At 40.9% G+C, this 22813-nt stretch overlaps 1 protein-coding gene across 1 annotated transcript in view; it reads left to right on the top strand.

Moving 5' to 3' along the window:
* Positions 1–15332, top strand: part of fbxw10 (F-box and WD repeat domain containing 10) — a 64459-nt gene extending 49127 nt beyond the window's left edge. The window contains exons 10-14 of the mRNA XM_043715223.1: positions 651–793; positions 4759–4917; positions 7894–8174; positions 9240–9407; positions 14221–15332. Coding sequence (XP_043571158.1) covers positions 651–793; positions 4759–4917; positions 7894–8174; positions 9240–9407; positions 14221–14990 — 1521 coding nt within the window. The 3' untranslated portion in view covers positions 14991–15332. The remainder of the gene's footprint in view (positions 1–650; positions 794–4758; positions 4918–7893; positions 8175–9239; positions 9408–14220) is intronic.
* The last annotated feature ends 7481 nt before the right edge of the window (positions 15333–22813 follow it).

Here is a 22813-nt window from a genome sequence, read left to right as displayed (position 1 = left end):
AATGCTGGCCAGCCAGCGACACCCACATCCCACAAATTGAATTTTTAAAAAAAATTCCAACAAATTATCCCCACCATGCTCTGATACCGGCAAAAAGGCCCGTTGTTTGAGGAGACAAGGGGTCCTTAATTGGCTACTCGAGTGGCTCAGTTGGATTCCTGGAGGGTAGTACATCTCCGGGTGGGTAGGATATCTACCAGCAAAATGACATTGTGGCACCCCTCTTCTCCACTACCAGCTTTTTTAGCCCTTCCACCTCCTGGCCTGTTACCAAAGTGCTGGTAAAATTCTGCCCAAGAACTCTGCTTTTGTATCCACAGATTCTGCCTGACCCATTGAGTATTTTGCAGCATTTTATATTTGTATCACTGCTGGCAGTCTGGCACATTCTTTTAAGTAGGAAATTGGAACATCTTCCTTAATTGGGGGTGGGGGGTATTCTCAAATGCAAAGAAATTCAGAATGAAAGAACAAAAAGGTTTATCCAGAATATGATAGATGTTAGGTGGAGCAAGGGGCTAAACATTCTACTTTATTCATTGTGCAATGTACAACCCTGAGTGTTTAAATTCATTCTCTCCTATCTTGCAAGGTTGGCATGGTCACACAACTTTCTTTCAATTGATAAATATTCATTTTGGATTATTCAGGTTCTGACTGGTCATATAAACTCAATCACGTGTATGACTTTTGATCAATGGCATTTGATCAGTGGAAGCAAGGATAAATGTATTAAGGTGTGGAGTATGATGGGAAAATTTAGTGACTGTTTAATGACTTTCAAGCATCCACAGTAAGTAGTTCAACTGGAAATAAAATATAAATGTTGTATAATTATCCCCAAAACTAACATCATTAATATCCCATGTCAAGAAGAGGGAAATGATCCTGATGTGTAGCAAATCAGATTTAATTTCTGTTTCTGAATCCTCATGTTTCAACACATAACTCTTTTTTTCACATTTTGTATTAAACATGAGGTAGTTAGAGGTTTTAACAAAATGAATCAGAGGAAACTTTTTCTGTAATTTGACCAAGCCATTTATATGTCTATTGTGAGGGCACTGGTTACAACTTCACAAACATACTCAATTATAAATTAACTTACAAATGGGGTGATTCTTCATAAGAAAATTTGAATATTCTTGTTTCATGGGTATGAATCCTGCTCAGGACTGCACTTCTTTAAGTGCACTTTTGTATGTAGCACTGTGAACATAATCATTCTATAAACATAGAGTCCCTACAGCATGACAGCAAGTCATTTGACCTATTGAGTTCACACCAACCCTTTGAAGAGGACCCCACCCAGACCCTTTACCTGTAGTTCCCAGGCCTAATCCACCTCGCCTGCACATCCCTGGACAGTATGGGCAATTTAGCGCAGCCATTCCGCCAACTGCACATCTTTGTACTGTGGATGGAAACCCATGCAAACATGGTGTGAATGTGCAAACTCCACATAGTCACTTGAGGCTGGAATTGAACCCAGGTCCCTGGTGCTATCAAGGCAACAGTGCTAACCACTAAACCACCATCCTGCCCCAATGTTTATAGTTTTGTTTGAAAACCCCACTCCAAGAAAATAAGAGGGTGATACAAGTTCTTGTAACAGACTTATTCTGAATTCTTGTGGTCAGATTGAAAAGGTTCTTTTCAACTTGCTATTTGTGGTGATTGTTTATTGTTCATTAACATGACTCCAAGATTCCATTCTTTGTCTGTAATCAGTAAGCTAACCTCATTCAGGACAGCAGAGGAATAATTCAAGTGAGGCAGAGATACCAGTTGTGGGGACAATATCTATCAATTCTGTCTGTCTAATTTCTTTTAGGAAAAGATCTTTTCAGTGAGCTATGAGAAAATCTATGGACCCCTTCCAATCAAGAGTAGGTGGATGGGGTGATAATGGACTGGGTTGGGTTTGTCCTGCTTTTTTGTGGACAGGGAATACCTGAGCAGTTTTCCATATTGCTATGTAGAGGTTGGTGTTGCAGCTATAGTGGAAAAGCTTGACTAAGAGTCCAACTAATTCTGTAGTACAGGTGTTGAGTACTGTTGCTGGAATGTTGGTAGAGTTCATAGCCTTTGCAGTATTCAGCAGGTGTTTCTTGACACCAAGTAGAGTGAACTGAATTGGTCGAAGACTGGGATCTGTACTTCTGACCTCAGGAGGAGGTTGAGACCATCCACTCACCACCTGTGGCTGAATATGGCAATGAATATGGCTGTGAATACTTATGCCTTGTTTGTTGCACTGATATACTGGGCTCCCCCATCATTGAGAATCAGGATATTTGTGGAATTTCCTCCTTCAATGTGTTATTTAATTGCCCACCACAATCTACATTGGATGTGGCAGGATTGCAATGTTAGATATGATCCACTAGCTTTTGGGATCACAGCTCTTTCTGTCTGTCACATGATGCTTCCAAATCACTCTTTCATTATTGACCTATTTCCAACTCAGGGAATCGGGTTAGCTCAGTTGGCTGGATTGTTGGTTTATAGACCAGTGTGATGTCAACAGTGTAGGTTCAAATCCTGTCACTGGTTTGAGGTTACCATGAAGGACTCACCTTCTCAACCTCTTCCCTTGCCTGAGGTGTGATGGCCCTCAGGTTAAATCACCACCAGTTGCTTCTCTCCAATGAGAGCAGCCGCTATTGTCTGGTAAGATTATGGCAACACAACTAAAGGAAAATTTCCAACTCAATCACTGTGCAGTAAGATGATTGCCAACATACTATTCGTTAGGAAATCTTTTGTCCTTGGCAAAATATAAGGTTCCTATCCATTTCCAATTTCCCAGCAGTATGGTCTCCCTTATATAGCTAATGTAAACTTCTCTCTCTTCTTCTCCTGACCTGTTTTTCTTTCAATTCCCTTCAATAAAGTCTCATCTGCTGGCTCCCTCCTCTTTCTCTGGTTTCACAAGAAAATCTCATTCCTTCTGCTTACTCCTAATCTCCTAACAGGTGTGTGTTTACCCATTCCATCATGGGTTCCCACCTTCGTACTATGACCTTGACCCCAACCGTTTTTAAGGAGAAGCCTCATTTGCAACATTTCTCAACACCAGTTCAACAGGATTTCAAACTGTTACTCTGTCTCAGGCATGTCTCCTTCAAACAGCATGCTTTCTATCCCTGTAGTCCCTCTAATATTCTTCTATTTCTCCCCAGTTCAGCACCAGGGGTTTCCTCACCCTAGTAAATTAACTCAACTAAACATCACAGAGAAGTTACATTGCTTGAGTAAACCCCACAGTGAGGAAGGAAGTGAAACCTTGGAACTTTCAACATTTGCTTCACCCACTGGAAACTTAATCTTGTCAATTTTACTTGAAGCTAGTTTTATTTACTATGTTCTTTGTTCTTCTAAACCTATCAAGATTGAAACAAAAAGCAAGATCAACCAATCAGATGGGAGAGACAATTTTAAAAATTCTGATTAAATAGATGTTTTTTTCTGTAAAAAGAAGAAGCCCTTTGAAGACCAGACACATTATGATGTTATGATCTTGATATTTACAAGGCTGTGTGTTTAGAGAGGTGAAGGGTTGAATTCTGTACAGAAACCCAACAGGGATGCTCTTATGCCTGGCTATTTCAAGTAGCCAGAAAACACACTGGAGGACCAGTGTGGGAGGTCGAGAGAGACTGTGACCAGTGTAGGGTATCTAGTTGGAGTGGGGGGGATGACAAAAAGATTTAATGGGAGAATTGGGGTTTTCATTACAGGGGTTAAACAGAATAAGAACTGAATGAAAGGTAGGGGGTTGGAGGGCCTTTGGGATTAAAGTTGTTGCATTTGTTTTAATGTACTCTCGACATTGCAAAATACAAATTGGAGATGTCGGAATCTAATTTGCAGCAATGTTGTTCTCTAGGGAAGTGCTATGTCTGCAATTTGTTTACCTTCGTGTTATCAGTGGATGCAGAGATGGAAAGATTCGAATTTTTGACCTATTGAATTTTTGACCTATCTGTCTAAGAATGATGAGAGCAACTGGCCATGGAGGATTAGCTTGGTGGGATAGGAAGGCATTCCTACTCTTCCTGGTTCACAAACACTGTTGTGGAGTCAGCTATCTATTTAACTGAAGTAGATGACACTTTACTCCTGCTTTTACCTGCTCAGTGTCTCAAGATGTATAAACACAGCCATGTGGGATAAACATAAAAGCAGTAAGATGAAGGTCCAGAGTTTCCTTATATGGGCGGCACGGTGGTTAACACTGCTGCCTCACAGCGCCAGGATCCCAGGTTTGATTCCAGCCTTGGGTGACTGTCTGTGTGGAGTTTGCACATTCTCCCCATGTCTGCGTGGGTATCCTCCCACGGTCCAAAGATGTGCAGGTCAGGTGAATTGGCCATGCTAAATTGCTCATAGATGCATTAGTCAGAGGGAAATGGGTCTGGGTGGGTTATTCTTTGGAGGGTCGGTGTGGACCGGTTGGGCCAAAGGGCCTGTTTCCACACTGTAGGAAATCTAACATAATCATATGCTTCCAACAACAGGCCCAACTCAAACAGAATAATTTCTCATGAATCCCTCATCTTCCCTCTTTAGAACCAGAAACTGGTGGGTTTGGGGCAGTTGGATTCTGGTTTCAAATTGATAGCATTTTAATTTGTCACCTGAGCCACTAGCCTTTGGGATTAAAGTTGTTGCATTTGTTTTAATGTACTCTCGACATTGCAAAATACAAATTGGAGATGTCGGAATCTAATTTGCAGCAATGTTGTTCTCTAGGGAAGTGCTATGTCTGCAATTTGTTTACCTTCGTGTTATCAGTGGATGCAGAGATGGAAAGATTCGAATTTTTGACCTATTGAATGGTATCTGTCTAAGAATGATGAGAGCAACTGGCCATGGAGATCCTGTGCTATCCATACATATTGCTGGAAATAGGTACACATGTAGCAAATTGTTCAAATCTAAATATGTTACTCACTAGCTTTGATATATATTTTGGCTCTCAAATAAATAGAAATGTCCCTCTTAGAGCACCTTAAAAGTACTTTTCCAGACCACAGAGTGTCCCAAAAGCACACTACAGCCAATTAAATACTTCACAAGTGCAATTACTCTTGTAATATGGGAAATATAGCGGAGTATGTGCAAACTCCCACAAATAGCAATGCAATAATGACAAGGTAATTTGTGTATGTTTGCAATGATGATTGAAGGACAATTACTATCCATGATCTTTTCTATACAGTCTCATGAAGTCTTTCACGGTCTCTTGAGAGGCAGGTAGAGGCTTGGTTTAGCGTCTCATCCAAAAGGCAGCACCCACCTCAGTACTGCACAGGAGTGTCGAACCTGATTATTGTGTCATATCCTGGAGGAGGACCAGTATCCTCAGCCTTCTGAATTAAAGTCCGGAGTGCAACTGGTTGAGCCACAGGTGATCCCTGAAGCTGACCTTGTTGTTTGAAAGGGACAACCCTGCACTCTGCTTTTACTTAAATCAAGTTTAAATACCTGCATATCTAATAAATGTAGAATTGCTTATTGGAAGGTGGGATGGAAAACAAGAGGGAAATTTGACAACTGTTTCCAATCTCCCCTTTGCAAATCTCATGCCAGGTGCCATCACCATAAAGTATAAAGTCAGTCAAACTTCAGCTATTTGATTGTAGTATCCTTTCTTCATTAATGGTAATAATTGTTGTACTGCAATTCCATTGTGATTTTAAAAATTCACTTTTATCTGCACAGCTTTGCCATTATTTTTTCAAACAATTGGAATATCCCAGCATGTAATTAGTGTAGCAACACTATAAGCAGCACTATCCTTTAAAAACAGTGATTGATTTTGAACTAAAATAAATCAAAAATCTGTATATACCTGTAGTCCCTCTAATATTCTTCTATTTCTCTCCAGTTCAGCACCAGGGGTTTCCTCACCCTAGTAAATTAAGTCAACTAAACATCACAGAGAAGTTACATTGCTTGAGTAAACCCCACAGTGAGGAAGGAAGTGAAACCTTAGAACTTTCAACATTTGCTTCACCTACTGGAAATTTAACCTTGTCGACTTTACTTAAAGCTGGTTTTATTTAGTATATTCTTTGTTCTTCTAAACCAATCAAGATTTTTTTAAAAAGCAAGATCTATTTTAAACTACGCAGTTCTTTGGTGAATGGGCAATTTGATTTTAATGTTTTGTGATTGACTTTGCTTCTCCATTATTTGAGTGTTACATTCCTCATAAAAACCAGTAGCCTTTAAAATTAGATATGCATTTCCCAGTGACTTGAAGGACATGAGTTTATGTTTAAGACTTTTAATGTAACAATCTAAAATCAACATTATGAAACATTACCTGTAAAGCAACTAATGTATTATACTAAAGAAAATGATATTTTCTCTACTCACCAATGAACACTATGAAAAACCCCACAATGTGTTTACATGTTATGCTACACTTTTAGTTGAACGAAAGAAGACCAAAACTCCTCTTGGCTTTCTAACAGAATCCCTTCTCCCTATCACATAAAACTAAGTCTTCCAGGTTTCTTTAGAAATACTTTCACTCCATCTCCTGGTTTCCACTGAATGCACTCCCAGCAACAAGGCACTCTCTCGCAACTCCTCGGTATTTAAATCTCTGGAGGTCTTTTTTTCACAAAGGGAATCCATTCTAATCAGCATTCTGCTTGGAGGTTAACATAAAAATCGTCTTTCCCTCCCTTTAGCACAGCATCAGCTGTTATCAGGCCCCTCTCTAAATCCCTCTGTATGTAACAGTTTGATAATCTGTACCCAGCAAGATGGAATGCTACTCTTTGTGTCACACTGTGAAAACTGCCACCTCAGTTTTGATTTGGAGATGCTAGCGTTGGACTGGGGTGGACAAAGTTAAAAATCACACAACACCAGATTACAGTCCAACAGTGATTCCAAATAAGCCTGTTGGACTATAACCTGTGTTGTGTGATTTTTAACTTGGTCCACCTCAGTTTCCATATCACCTGTGACTGTGTCATGTGGACCTGTATCTCGGCAGTGTTTGGTATGTTCATCATCCTCCATTTCAAGACATTTTAAAAATAGGACATTAAAGATAGGAACCGGGTCAGAGCAGATTAATATGCTCCAAAAAGTGAGCAATAGTACTATCCATCAATAATGAATCCTGCTTTCAACAGTTAAATAGCCACCTAAACTTTTGGACTTCTGTGCAAATATTTATAAAGTGTTACTCTTTTAATAAAAGCTACTGGTTTAAATAATATAGTTATTGACCAAGGCAGTTTTGAAGCCATTCACTATGGCTTTGTCTTGTCCAGTTGTGCTTTACTTCATCCAATACTATCACTTAGACATTTGTGTTTAACAGGTGAATGTCAATCTTTTGAGCTCAAGGCAAGTGGAGGGTAGCTCATCATGCTACTAGCTTGTGCCTTGTCGATGGTGAACTTTGAGGACTCAGGAAGTGAGTTACTCACTGCAGAATTCCAAGTTGCTGACCTGCTGTTGCAGCCACTGTATTTACATGGCTGTTCAAGTTAAGGATAAAGTCAGTAGTAATCGCCAGATGTTGATAGTGAAGGATTCAGCCATTGTTGAATGTCAAGTAGAAACATTTAGATTTTCCTTTGTTATAAATCGTCACTGCATGACATTGTGTAGCATGAATGGTACTTGCCCAAGCCTAAGAGTTGTCTGGGTTTCGCTGCAATGTGGCTGTGAACTGCTTCAGTGATCAAAGAATTGTAAAGATGCCAGGTAATGATCAGTCTGTTAACTGAGCTGTCAGCATTCTATGAATTAAGCATGAAGATTTTCTGAGCCATGCACAGTTTGGAGATTTTATAGATAAAATATATTACCTTGTCTCTCTGAGATGATCACAGATTACTTTGTTGTATTATTTAGGATGGTAATAAACACAATGTCCAATGTGGTGAAATTTCAGTTTGAGGATATTGTATGGGATTACAAAGCTAAAGCATCAATCCTTGATGCCTCAACACCACAGGACAAATTTAAAATGGCACCGCTGAGGAAACAACCATACAGTTATGTACGTGCTCAGCGCATGAGAAGGATTGGTTCAACCAATGAAAAGATCTACCATAGACAGGAGAAGTTTTCAAAAGATGGTCTGTTCCACCACGCACGATTCTTGTCAGCTAGATGCATGAAAGCAGCACAGAGTAAGTAATTTCACAAGCTTTTAAGATAGTTGTTTCCATAACACAAAATATATTTCTTTATAACTTACTTGATTAATTGCTTTTTGTTAACTTGGATTTCTGTTATATGAAAGTCTAACGTTTTTTTCAAAAGCTACAAAGTCACTTTGTACAAGCTCTGGTGAATTTCTTCTCTGTCTATCTTCCATGGTAAACAAAAGAAAAACTGAAACTTATGATTTGTCAAACCAGGTTTCGTTCTGGGATTTGACTTGACCAGTGTTGCCATTAGTTGCAAACTCAACAGATTAGATTGCTTTGACTTCCGCTGCACCAAAAGCAGAACACAGATAAGCTACATTCAGTGTAGAAATGGTTTAAATATTGTGTATAACTTGATGTTAAAGATGTTGTGGTTCTGTTCGCCGAGCTGGGAATTTGTGTTGCAGACGTTTTGTCCCCTGTCTAGGTGACATCCTTAGCGCTTGGGAGCCTCCTGTGAAGCGCTTCTGTGATCTTTCCTCCGTTGATGAAATTGATCAACAGATGCCTAAGGGAAGGACAACGGAACTAGGACATGCCACAACCCAAAGGACTAGCCACACTACCAATAATCGAGCATTTCTAAACTGACAGCCAGACTACTGCGACCACTAGGACTCATAATAGCACACAAACCAACAGCCACGCTCAGACAACAACTCACCAGAATGAAGGACCCGATACCCAGCATGAGCAAAACCAATGTAGTGTACAAAATCCTATGCAAGGACTGCACAAAACACTACATAGGACAAATAGGAAGACAGCTAACAATCCGCATCCATGAACACCAACTATGAATCTGCCGCTTGCATCTGTTGATCAATTTCATCGCCGGAGGAAAGATCACAGAAGCGCTTCACAGGAGGCTCCCAAGCACTGAGGATGTCACCTAGACAGGGGACGAAACGTCTGCAACACAAATTCCCAGCTCAGCGAACAGAACCACAACAACGAGCACCCGAGCTACAAATCTTCTCACAAACTTTGATGTTAAAGATATTCTGTGTCAATATTATTTTCTTTTCTGTTACTCTTTGGCAGGGATTCAGTCAGACTCCATGAAAGCTCTCAGCTTGAGGGAATCCCAATATCGAGATCACAGTCTGCAGTCAGAATTCGACTTGAAGCCACCCTCAGCATACATGAGTAGTTCAGAAATGCTCACACAAAAGCATTTAAAACAGGATGCAGACTCCAGAATTTTGTATGGTGAGATCTCATAGAAGAGGCTTCATTTCTTTTGATACTTTTCTGCTTGTGCTGAAAATTGTACATAAAATATCGTGAATTTGATTCAAATACATTTTAACTGGACATATTAAAAAATGTTATGTAGGATGCAGGGACAGCCTGTTGCCCTTCTCTTGTATTGAATATGGGACTGTCACCCATTCTCTCATTCATCCTTATTTGGACATGTCTCAATCAAGAGCCATATTCCTTTTCTAAAAGGTTACAAAGATTCTATTTCATAGTTATTGTTGAGCTCGCACATTATTTTACAATGATCTGAGGTAAAGGACTACTTGTGGCTTTGTTGGGAATACAGGATTTATAGATTGAAGTTGGAAAACCTAGGATGGAAGAAGTGAATTTGTCTGTTTCATAGTTGATTTTTTTTATTCACTCATGGAATGGGCATTGTTAGCTGTCCAGCATTTATTGCCCATTCCCAATTGTCCTTGAAAAAGTAGTGATGAACTGCCTTCTTGAACTGTTGCAATCCACATGCTATTGGTTGATCCACAAAATCCTTCGAGATGGAATTTTAGGATTTTGACCCATCGACAATGAATGAATGATGATATATTTCCAAGTCAGGTTGCTCAGTAGCTTGGAATAGATTTTGCAGGTGGTGGCGTTTCTGCTGCTCCTCTCCTTCTCGATGGAAGAGGTCATGGAATGTGCTTTCTGAGGAGCTTGGGTGAAATTTTGGAATGTACTTTGTGGATAGTACACACAGCTGCAACTGAGTGTCAGTGGTGGAGGGAATGGATGTTTGTGGATGTAATGCCAATTAAGTGGGCTGCTTTGTTCTGGATGGTGTCAAGCTTCTTCAGTGTTGTAGGATCTACACTCATCCAGGCAAACGGGGAGTATTCCATCACACTCCTGACTTGTTCCTTATAGATGGTGGACAGGCTTTGGGGAGTCAGGAGGTGAGTCACCTGCCACAGTATTCCTCGTGTCTGATCAGCTTTTGTAGCCATTGTGTTTATGTGTTGAGTTTCTGGTCAATGGTAACCTCAAGGATGTTGATAGTGGGGGATTCAGTGATGGTAACATCATTGAATGTCAAGGGGTGGTGGTTAGTTTGTCTTTTATTGAAGATTGTCATTGCCTGGCATTTGTGTGGTGGGAATGTTACTTGTTGCTTGTCAGCCCAAACCTGTCCAGATCTTATTGCATTTCAAAATGGACTATTTCAGTATCTGAGGAGTTGTAAATGGTGTAGAACATTGTGCAATTATTGGTAAACATCTCCAGTTCTGATCTTATGATGAAGGGAAGGTCATCAATGAAACAGCTGAAGATGGTTCAACCTCAGACAATACCATGAGGAACCTCTGTAGAGATGTTCTGAAGCTGAGATGACTGACCACCAACAACCATAATCATTTTCCTTTGTGCAAAGTATGACTGCAATCATTGGACAGTTTATCTCCTATAGTCAAGTTTGCTAGGGCTCCAAGATGGCACAATGTGGCCTTGATGTTGAGGGCTGTCACTCTCACCTCACCTCAGGATTAGTAAGGATGAAGTCAAGTATGGTTCTCCCTCTGTTGGTTCCCTCATCATTTGCTGCAAACCAATATAGTAGCTATATCTTTGCGGACTCAACAACTCAATCAGTAGTGCTACTGCTGAGTCACTCTTCATGGTGGATATGGAAATCCACCACCCACATTTTGTGCCCTTGCCACTCTCTGTGCTTCCTCCAAGTGTTGTTCAACATGGAGGAGCACCGATTCATCAGCCGAGGGAGGACGGTACTTGATAACCAGCAGGAGGTTTCCTTGCCCATGTTTAACCTGAAGCCATAAGACTTAATGGGGTCTAGATCAATGTTGAGGACTCCCAGGGAAACTCCCTCCTGACTGTATACCACAGGCCACACCACTGCTGGGTCTGTTCTGCCGGTGGGACAGGACATATCCAGGGACAGTGATGGTGGTGTCTGGATTCATTATGTGTAAGGTATGATTCTTTAAATATGGCTATGTCTGACTGTTGCTTGACTAGCCTGTGAGACAGCTCCCCCAATTTTGGCACTAACCTCCAGATGTAAGTAAGGATGACTTTGAAGAATCAAAAGGGCTGTTTTTGCAGTTGTCTTTTCCACTGCTTAAGATGATGCCAGGTTGGTTGTCTGGTTTCATTTCTTTGTTGAGACATCATTGCAATTGATACAAGTGAATTACTTGCTAGGCCATTTCAGAGGGCTAGTAAGAGTCAACCACGTTGCTGTGGGTCTGGAGTCACATGTAGGCCAGACCAGGTAGATACAGCAGATTTCCTTCCCTGAAGGACATTAGTGATCCAGTTGGGCTTTTCTGACAATCGACAATGGCTTCATGGTCATCAGTAGATTCTGAATTCCACATTCTTTTTGATTCCAAATTCCACCATCTGCTCTGGCAGAATTTGAAACCGAGAACATTAGCTGAGTTTCTGGATTAAAAGTCTAGTGATAATTCCACTTGGCTATTGCCTCCCCTTTTAACATTTCTAAACATCTAACATTTTGACCAGCTTGCTGCTGACTTCGGTCATTAGGATGGAGTGTGTATTCTCCTCAGGGCCTGACAACTACAATGTGAATAACAGGCATTCTATCAACAGGCTAACAACCTTCGATAAGACTGAAGCAATGTTGGTGGAGGAGGTGCGTTCACTGGTTGCAAGGGATATTGGAGATTAGCTGACATTCAATTGCATATTTTGATTTCAGTTAAAATTGTGTTTTGAGGGTCTGAATGGGCATATCAAGTTATCTACTATCTGCAGTATAAAATCTTAGTGTGGACTTCCATACCTGATAAGAAGTGCTCTTGATCAGAATAACTCAAGTATAATTTCTGAACTGCCCCAGCCAGATTTGCTTGTTCTGACCACTAGGCTTTCAGTTCATCTCTTTAGCAGAGCTTTAAACCATTCAATTTATCATACAACTGAGTGATTCTCCCTATAGCCTTGCTGCAGGGTTGACCTCTTTCTGTTTTCCAGCTAACTGAGTAAGAACGAATTTTATTTTTGGATTTCTGTTACCTAGCTTTTCCTTCATGGGTGCCGCTTTGGATTTGTAAGATTGGAGGCAGGATACAGATTGCTATAGTCACTATCCCTGGTATACTTTTTTTTTATGGAAGCAAGCTACAGTATCAGAATAAAATAGTTTTACTGGCACACAACAACTCTTTCTTGGTTTGAGCTTTGCCAAGGTGATATCTTTGAACCAAGTCCTGGATGCCTTGGGTGTTTGAGTTGGATGTGTCCTGATCAGAGTGAATACTGGCACACTTTGATTCAGATTTTTGGCAATTTAATGCTGTTCAACTGAAGCTGTATTATAGGTGTTGTTTCTATTACATAAAGACATGCACTGTGAGGTTCTCAGACAGCTGAGAACGATGTACCATGATGTCAGTACAATTGCGAGAGTTGTTCTTAAACTGCCAATAATAGGAAGGCAAAAGAACAATGATGTGTCTCTGACCATGACTTACCCGATGTTCCTATTCAGGCAAATACCCAGGACATCCAGACCTTAGAATTTCTAGATATCACCTTGGCCAAGTTCAAACAAAAAAAAAAGTATGAATGAATAAAATTATTTGATTTCAATGCTGTAACTTGCTTCTGTGAGCTGTTAGCTCAGATGTACCATTGAAGATGGACCCTGCTAGCTGATTTTATTTCATTTTGGAGGTTACAAGTGGGATCGAGAGGTTGTTCTATCAGTATTTCAGTCTGAACCCAACATGCATTTCAATTCTTAGTCATTCAAGTACTGGTAGTGTTGATATTGTCCTTTTAGAAGTAGATTCCAGTTATTTTCTAACCAACCTATTCAGAAACAATATTACACATCTTTGGAGTAAGTGAGACTCAAACCCAGGCTTTCTGGTTCAAAAATAGGCTCACTAACACAGTGTCACAAGAGCTGTGATTCCATTCTTTTCACATGTTTTGTTTCACCTGTTCTAGAAGGGTTTTAAGTAGACAATTAAAATTCGTTGTCCAGGTTGATTCTTTTAGTATCACTTCAGAATAAATCCCCTGTCAGCCTTGGTAATGAACATCATCATTATGAGTGAACCTGATCCTGTTAGCACTAAAAATCCAACTTCAGTGACCAAGGACTGAAACAATATTGATTTTCCTTCACTCTTGAATTGGGAATTTAAAGACAATTGTAGAATTTGTGCTTGTGTTCAGACTTAATCAACATACACTAGGGAACGACAGTGCTTGAGTTTGTGTAATATTAAAAGAACGGAGACAACTTCAGCTTAACAGCATGAAGCAGTCCAAGTCCAAATGGCGCAAAACCTCAACAGCATCCAGATTTGGGCTGATAAGTGGCAAGTAACATTCCTGGCATGGAAGTGCCAAGCACAGACCATCTCTAAGTCCTGTGGCTGCTCTGAGGCCAGCTGCAGACTGAGCAGTGACTACTGCTCCTGATGCTGCTGCTGGGACTGATGAAGTCCTGGGACTCTGACTGGCTGGCATCTAATTGAGATGGGCCATCCCATCTTAGAAAGGCAAAAGCCCCAACCACAGGCAATTAATTACCTAGGGATCATCAAAATCCAGGTCTGCTGGAGAAGGGGCTGCTGTAACTTTCTGCAGGTTGGAAGGGGTAAATTCCAGCCAGGGAGATCGCTGGGTTTGGATTATACTTCGTCCAAGCGTAACAGGATTGTGCTATTTTCAGTTACCCTAATTTCTCTATAATGAGAAAAAGGCACAAATGTACCACACAAAATCATGTAACTTGCTTTTGATCTTTTTACAGGTGAAAGGCCTAAATCATTGTCTGCAGCTTCTAGATTTTTGTCAGTGAGTGAGCAGGACGCATTAAAACGCATTAAAAGACATAAGTTCTACAAGCCCAAAACTGTAGACCAGATTTACTTGACTGTCAATGCTATCCACAATTACCTCAGATTTGATGAAACATCAATAAACACTCTCTACAACAATTCACTTTCAGAAGATTGGGGTCAACTTCTTTGTCCTTTTGAAGACACAGTGAAAAAGGGAAGTGATACAGCAATGAAGAAGACTACTGTCAAAATCAGTGACACTGTTGATGCTGTTGGACTAAGAGATGACTGCATTGATGTCAAAACACTTATGGCACCTTTTGAGTTGAAAATGAAAAAATTTAAAGAGAAAGACAAATTTAGTGGTTTGGACACAAAATGTTTTGTCACAAAACCAATGATAAAACGATCAAAATCAGCAGTAGCCTTTGTGGACTCTGTCAAATTTAGACGTGCAAAGGATCGACCCCAAACTGCAGTTGAAGAAATCAATAAGAGCATGAGCTCTAGAACAACTAGCTCCAACAATGGATCTCGAGCCAAAGCCTTCATACTTACAGATTCTGCAACTGCCACTATAGAACCCAAACACAAGTTGCAGTACATAGTTGACATAAATCCATATCGAAACAACAGTGGCTTCACTCTTTCGACAATGACACAACAAAAGGAATATGCAGAGAAAATTGCGAAGGACCATAATGGTCAACAGCAAAGAACAAGCAACATACACAGTTAGGCAGAAGGCTTCGTTAAAGAAAGATGAAAAGTCTTAAGTTGGACTTAATTTGCATAAATGAACTGATGAAATCTCATGTTAAAAGTGGTTCACACATAGTAATATATTGAATAATGGTAACGATAAATAGTTTGCACGCTGTACAGGAAATATTATACGTATGTTTGTATGTGTCAACACTACGTTTTAAGTGACAATCTGAATAAGATGCATAAGGTATAATATCAAAGGGGTTAGTTCAGCAGAACGATTTGTGCTGCATTGGCAATATTGAAGGATTGATTACACCAGGTTAAGTTGTTACAATACGGAAGTGAATCCCTCTGTTAATTAAACCAAACACCCAGAAAGTTCACCTTGCCTCGTATTCTGTTAAAATATGATTGACAGAGAACTACCAAATTCCACTATTTAAAGAAAATAATATCAATTTATTTTTTAAATCTAAAAGTGAACACTAAACAACAACTATTCACAACTCTAAACTCCCCTTTCTCTTAATTGCTTATTACCTGTCTCCAACTCTATAACAATGTGCTGTTCCAATAAGACACTTATTAAAATTACATCAACTTCAAAACCACACAGCCACTGTCATCATCTTCTGACTGCTGATCTCCCTGAGTTGTCTTCTTTCTTTTTTATAGATATTTTTATTGAGAAAAGATTTTTGAAATTTTTTACAAAATTACAAAAGTAGTACAAACTAGTATATTCCGCTTTACAATATAATAACAACACCAATATAGCATTAAATAAAACTACTAATCTCTTCTACAAACTACCAAAACGTAAAATAGGACATCCTGCATTATTAACAGTAAAGAAAATGGAGAAAAAAAATAAGTAAATAACTAGGTACATATTCAAAATAAATTTATATCAAGTCATAATAAAACCCGTAATTATACGGGATTCTTCCTCCCGGGAGCCTTCAAACCAACAAGAACCATTGCCATGGCTAAGCAAAGGCCCTGAACAATATGGCCGATATATCTGAGTCAATGTAGTTCAAAAAGGGCTGCCATGTTCTATTAAATAATTCCGTTTTTTGGTGCACCATATTGATAAGGAAGTCAAGGGGGATATGACTATCCTGTGCCAATTTGAAAGTCCTGGGGGACCTTTAGATGCCCATTTGACTAAAATGTTTTTCCTTGCACAAAAGGAAAGGATAGTGAATAATTTCTTCCCGTATACATCTGAAGAGGGGAAATTTGGGGAGCCCAAAAGTAGAGACACTGGGTCCAACCCAATCTCCGTACCCAAAATCTCTGCCAAGGCATTCGCTACTCTGTCCCAATATCTGCGGATCTTATGGCATGCCCACAGACAATGCATAAGGGTACCAACTTCTATTTTGTATTTCGGACACATTGGAGATGCTCCTGCCTTGAACTTTGCAAGTCATTCAGGTGCCATGTGAGCCCTATGAAGTATCTTCAATTGGATAGCTTACATTCTGTTACAGATAGAGATCTTCCTAGCATTTTCCCAGACATCCTCCCACATCTCTAAGGTGGCGGCACTGTGGCATAGTGGTTAGCACTGCTGCCTCACAACGCCAGAGACCCAGGTTCAATTCCTGCCTCAGGCAACTGTCTGTGTGGAGTTTGCACGTTCTCCCCGTATCTGCGTGGGTGTCCTCCAGGTGCTCCGGTTTCCTCCCACAGTTCAAAAATGTGCAGGTTAGGTGAATTGGCCATGCTAAATTGCCTGTAGTGTTAGGTGAAGAGGGAAATGGGTCTGGGTGGGTTGCTCTTCGGATGGTTGGTGTGGACTTGTTGGGCCGAAGGGCCTGTTTCCACGCTGTAAGCAATCTAATCTAATTTCCATCCCTAATCCTTGACTCCAGGTTTTATATAACTGTTCCATGTCCTTCGATACCTTATTACATAGTAAGTGGTCGAGGGTACTGACCGAGGGCGGACCCATCGGCCGAAGCACTCTCCTTTCCCTATTCGATTTTTAAGGATTAATTATCAATGTGGTCTTCTTTTGTATGAAGTCTCGTATTTGGAAATATCGAAAAAGATCCTTGCTAGGCAGCCTAAACTTTTGATGCAGCTGTTCAAAGGACATCATGACCTCCCCATTGAACAGATCTCCCAAACAAGAGAAACCTCTGGACTCCCAGATTTTGAATGCAGCATCAGTCAGCCCTGGCTAGAATCCCAACATTCCTACTATAGGGGTATAAGGGGAGATTTTTTGTAGGTTACCCTCATCCTGTTGCCTTATCCTCCAGGCTTTGATTGTATTTAATAGGACTTTTACAATGATCCGTAAAAACTCTCACCTTGTCTATAAATAGTAGTTTGATGAGGGGAAACTTTGCTTGGGAGGCCTCAATATCTAACCAGATTGATTGTGGATCACAAGAGACCCAATCAGCTACATAAGATAATCGAAAGCTCAATTGGTACCTCCTGAAACCCTGGATTAGAGTGGTGCAGAAAAGCACAGCAGTTCAGGCAGCATCCGAGGAGCAGGAAAATCGGCGTTTTGGGCAAAAGCCCTTCATCAGGAATACAGGCAGAGTGCCTGAAGGGTGGAGAGATAAATGAGAGGAGAGTTGGGGTGGGGAGAAAGTAGCATAGAGTACAGTAGGTGAGTGGGGGTGGGGATGAAGGTGATAGGTCAGGGAGGAGGTGGCGGAAAGGTAGCAATTTACCTGTTTTTACCTCCTGAAATCCAGAAAATCCAGCCCACCCCTTACTTGTGGAAGCTGTAGCTTTTCTAATTTAATATGACTCCAAACAAAGAAGCCGAGTCAACCATAAAGCATGTGCAGCGCCTGCCTCGGCAGCATCAAGGGGAGCATTCTCATAGGATATAGAAGACAAGGTAGGATATTCATATTAACTAAGGCTATTCTACCTAGCCAGGATATCGGAAGATCTTCCCAGCGTTGAAGGTTCTGTCTTATTTTCTCTAATAAATGTGTGTAATTGGCTTTATATAGCTAACCAAATGTTGGAGTGATAAAAATACCTAAGTAAAGAAAACCTCCCAGTGACCACCGAAAGGGGAAACAGGATCCATCCGGAAAATTGGATATACTGGCAAGACCTCCCAGTGGCATGGCCTCCGATTTCATAAAATTGATTTTATAACCTGAGAACGTACCAAATAAGCTAACCACTTGAATTAAGTGGGGAACAGATGTCAATGGATCATTTAAGAAAAGGAGGACATCATCCGCATAGAGGATAATTTTGTGCTTGCCCGATCCAACTCCGGAACTGTTATATTAGGGTCAGCTCGCCGCCAGTGGCTCAATCACTAGCGTAAATAATAATGGTGAGAGAGGGCATCCCTGATGACAACCTCTGCCAATGCTTAAACTATCCGAACTTAAACCATTGGTGATCACCGCTGCTTTGGGATCATTATATAATACTATAACCCATTTAGTAAAGACCTCTCCAACACCAAACCATTCCAGTATATAAAAGAGATATGGCCATTCTACCCGATTGAATGCCTTCTCTGCATCTAGGGAGATAACTAATCCTGGTATCGCTCCCTTCTGGCAGGCTTGTACCATATTTAAGACTCTTCTAATGTTATTAGTTGATCTGCGACCCTTTATAAACCCCGTCTGGTCCTCTTTTATAATGAATGGTAAAACCCTCTCCAGTCTTAATGCCAACATTTTTGAGAGAACTTTAAAACCCACATTCAACAAGAATACAGATCTATATGAAGAGCAATCATCTAGGACCTTTCCCTTCTTAAGAATGAGTGAAATATTTGCTTCTCTCAGAGAAGGCGGGAGGCATCCCTGACTATGTGAATAATTATACATATTTATAAGTGGCCCAACCAATTTCCCCTATAAATTCTTTATAGAACTCAGCCTGGAATCCATCTGGTCCGGTCGCTTTGCCACTCTGGAGCTGTCTCACCGCCTCCTGTACATTCTGGGTTGCCAGGGGGCATTCAGGAATGACACCTGCTCCAAGGTTAGGCCTGGAAGGGCCAGGTTTTTAAAAAAAGACTCCAACTTCCACATTCTATCCTCACAGTCCTGCGATTTATACAATTCGGAATAGAACTTTCTAAAGGCTACATTGATCTTTTTACGATCACAAGTCAGAGTACTAGCACTCTCTCAACAGACGTAATGGCTTGGGAAGCCTTTCTCTTTCTGACAAGGTATGCTAGATACCTGCCAGATTTGTCGCCATATTCAAATAATCTCTGCTTCGCAAATAATATCTCCCTTTTTGCTGTTTGAGTAAATACGGTATTCAAAGTTGCTCTAAGGGCTGTGATCCGCTGTAGTTTAGTAATGGAAGGCCAATCAACATCACTGTCTCAGCCGCCTTCAGCCGAGCCTCGAGCAAATGCTGTTGCTCTTCCTTTTGTCTTTTCCAGGTCGCAGAATATGAAATAACCAAGCCTTGTGCGTATGCCCTAGCAGTCTCCCACATCACTGAAGGCTTATTGGCTGTGCCTGAGTTGATATCCCAGAAGGTTTTAAATTCCTGCGAGAAATATTTTATGAACTTACTATCCTTCAATAGGAAAGGGTCCATACACCAATGCCGGGAACCTATCTCATCATTACTAGTCTTAACCTCCACATATACTGCGGCATGGTCGGAAATAGTTATATTATCTATTTTACAAAGCAATATTGAGTTCAAAAGGGTCGAGAGGACAAAAAACATGTTGATTCTGGTATGGCACTTGTGTGGGTTAGAATAGAAAATAAAGTCTCCAACCTCAGGGTGAAGACACCTCCACATATCTACCAGCCCCAACTCCCTACTCAGATCTGCCAACTGCCTAGGTCTCAAAGATATGCCTGCAGAGCTCTTAGGTATCCTGTCCGTCTCTGGGTCAATGATACAATTAAAATCTCCCCCTATAATTGTGTGGCGCACCCCGAGAGCCATCAACTTGGAGAACGCTTCCATTACAAATTTAAAAGGGCGTGCCGGGGGGCAATAGAGATTCAAAATCCCGTATTCCTCTCCATATATTAGGGCTTTAATTAATATATACCGTCCAGACTCATCTTTTATCTGGCTTAGCATTTGGAAGGGAAGATTCTTCCAAATAAGAATGGCTACTCCCCTACTTTTTGAGCTAAAAAATGAAAAGAACACCTGGTCAAATCCACTCTGTTGCAGATTTGAATGCTCCTTATCAAGTAGATGTGTTTCCGGTAGAAGGGCTACACCCTTTCCTTTTTAAGACTTGATAATATCTTTTTCCTTCTGATTGGTGAGTGGCTCCTCTTGACATTCCACCTAAACGAATGGCTAGCCATGATCATCCAAGCAAGCCTGAAACCCCCGAGGAAGAAGAACCCCACACAAAAAAACATTGATTAAAAACCAAAAATGATTCACACATTGAAACACTCTTTAAAACAGCTAAATCAAAACAACTAAAACCTACTCCTAAAAACAAATAACATAAAACATATTTAAAAGGAGACTTTCCCCCTTGTTCACAGGGAGCACTACTACCTTCCAATAATCCCACCATAACATCTCCCGGCTATAGCCATGCCCTCGGCCCAGGCATTACAAAGTAGAGTAAATAAATTCCAGCATCTTAAAAGACAGAAGTTAAAAGTGGGCAACCCACCCACCACCCCCCCAACACAATCACCTAGATACACTTAGCAAATCAACACAAGATGAGTGTATATAAAATTACAAAATTACAATCCCAGCAAGTATTAAGCAACCAAATTCAGAACCGTCCCCCAACAATCAAATAAATTGTGCGAGCTATAGAAGAGTCCAAAGAGAGGAGTCCCCCTCCTCCACAAAAGAAAGATGGAAAGGAGAAAGAGGAAGAAAGGAGGAAAAAAAAATGGGGGCAAAGTCATTATTCATACAGTTCAAGTCCTGCAGTCTATTTGAGCACATCCAGGAATTCTTTTACTTTTTCCAGTGATCTGAAGTTATATACAGATCCTCCACGACTGAAGCGCAGCGTTGCCAGATAGCACATAGAATATTGAATATTTAAATCCTCAGACGCTTCTTCACCTCATCAAATGCCTTCCTCTTGCAGACCACAGCCGGAGAGACGTCCTGGAACAACATTATCCTGGAGCCCTTGTATATCATGGCTTGGGGATCCTTCCTCAAGACTCTGGAGGCCTCCAGCAACATCTGCTTTTCCCTGTAATGTTGAAATCGAACTAGGACCGGGCGGGGGCATTGGTCTGACCCGGGCCTGCGCACAGCAACCCGGTGGGCCCATTCAACCTGCACTTGGCCCAGCTCCGATTCCAATTTCAGCAGCTGTGGGAGCCATTGCTCCAGGAAATCCACAAGCTGGCCTTTCTCATCCCATTCGGGAAGGCCCAGCAACTGAATATTTTTCCGACAACCTTGCTTTTCGAGATTGTCGATATGTTCCTCTAAGGTCCGGACTTGGCGTTCCAGAACTTGGACCTGACCCATAGATGACCCAGCAGCGGTCTCGGAGGCTCCGCCAGCCCCCCTCCCCACATTGCCCGAGTTCCTCGATCTCTCGGTCATGCTCAGACCGAGATCGACTCCCACGTGGACCAGGTCTCTTTGATGGATGCATCAATCTTCTCTCGGAGTTTAACAAACTCCAAGATTAGGCTCGGCTCTGCAGGTGAGTCCCCCGGGGTGTCTGTGGACGTCTCTGTTGCTACAGTGGGGGATGGGTCCCTGCCTGCTGCAAACTGCGAGAGCCTTTGCCTTTGGTCATTTTTAAAAAAAGCATCAAACTGCTAAAATTTGATGTAGAATGGCCAAGGTGCTGGGCAAAAACTATTTTAAGCAGTTTAGCAGGTGAGGTGGGGGTACCCCACTTTGCGTCAGTCTTGGGCAGAGCTCTGCAGATTCAGACTTACTGGGTCGCCACCATCTTGGATCTCCCACCTTCTTTCTTTTTACTGTGAATATGTTTCATATGAAAAGGTACCTTTGATAGAAAGTGTTTCCTAATTTACTGGGTATCCCCTGATGGCAGTTGCTCTCTCTCCAATTTTCAAATGCCTGCATTTTTATATCCCAACATTGGATTGTCTCATTGGTTCCATTTTGGAAAAACAATAAATTCAAACTTGATTGCGTTTTAATATCCTGGGCAGAACTGAAACTGATTGGTTAAATTCAAATTGTTGTCAAAACAGCAATCAGGTATCCATTTCACAGCCAAATGTTACATTTCAATTTTCCAGTACACTCTGGGACTGTCATCTAGTCATATATACAGGTGCTTGTAAAGTCTCAGTTCAGAACAGGATTCACTATCTCTTAAAGGTACAGTACACGCCTTCAACTTCATAACATAGTTTTGCTTAATTTAATTGATTAGGCTGTGATATAGTATGATACCAGTGGTATAGGTTCAACCTCTGTATCAGCTATGTAATTTAGAGAGGCCTACCTCCTTTATTTGACCCAGCTCATTTGAAATGGAGTAGTGCCCCTCAAGCTATGTTATCAATTGTATCTCAGGTGAGGGAATTCAATTCATTTAGCTTTGCTACTGAGACCAATATACAGATATGAATGGACAGAAAAAGGAGTTTATGCATATTGAAATGCTAATGAAATAAACACAATGAAGGAATTCTATTAAGGAAAAGCAATTGAGGGCATGCTGGGATTTGAACTACTGTTGGATTACTGGCTTTTGCCAAGTTAGGAACACACCAGATCTGTAGATATTCAGACACATCATATATTTAAAAAGAACACATAGGATGCAATTTTGCTGGCCTGCGTCGGAATTTTAGATAGGTGGGTGAAGAAACTTAATTAACTGAGAGGCTAAATAAATTTTTCAACAGCAAGTTAATGTTTGGTATT

Source organism: Chiloscyllium plagiosum, chromosome 24, assembly GCF_004010195.1.
Source record: "Chiloscyllium plagiosum isolate BGI_BamShark_2017 chromosome 24, ASM401019v2, whole genome shotgun sequence".
NCBI lineage: Eukaryota > Metazoa > Chordata > Chondrichthyes > Orectolobiformes > Hemiscylliidae > Chiloscyllium > Chiloscyllium plagiosum.
The sequence above is the reverse complement of the archived record's forward strand: the minus strand, read 5'-3'. Positions and strand labels throughout refer to the sequence as shown.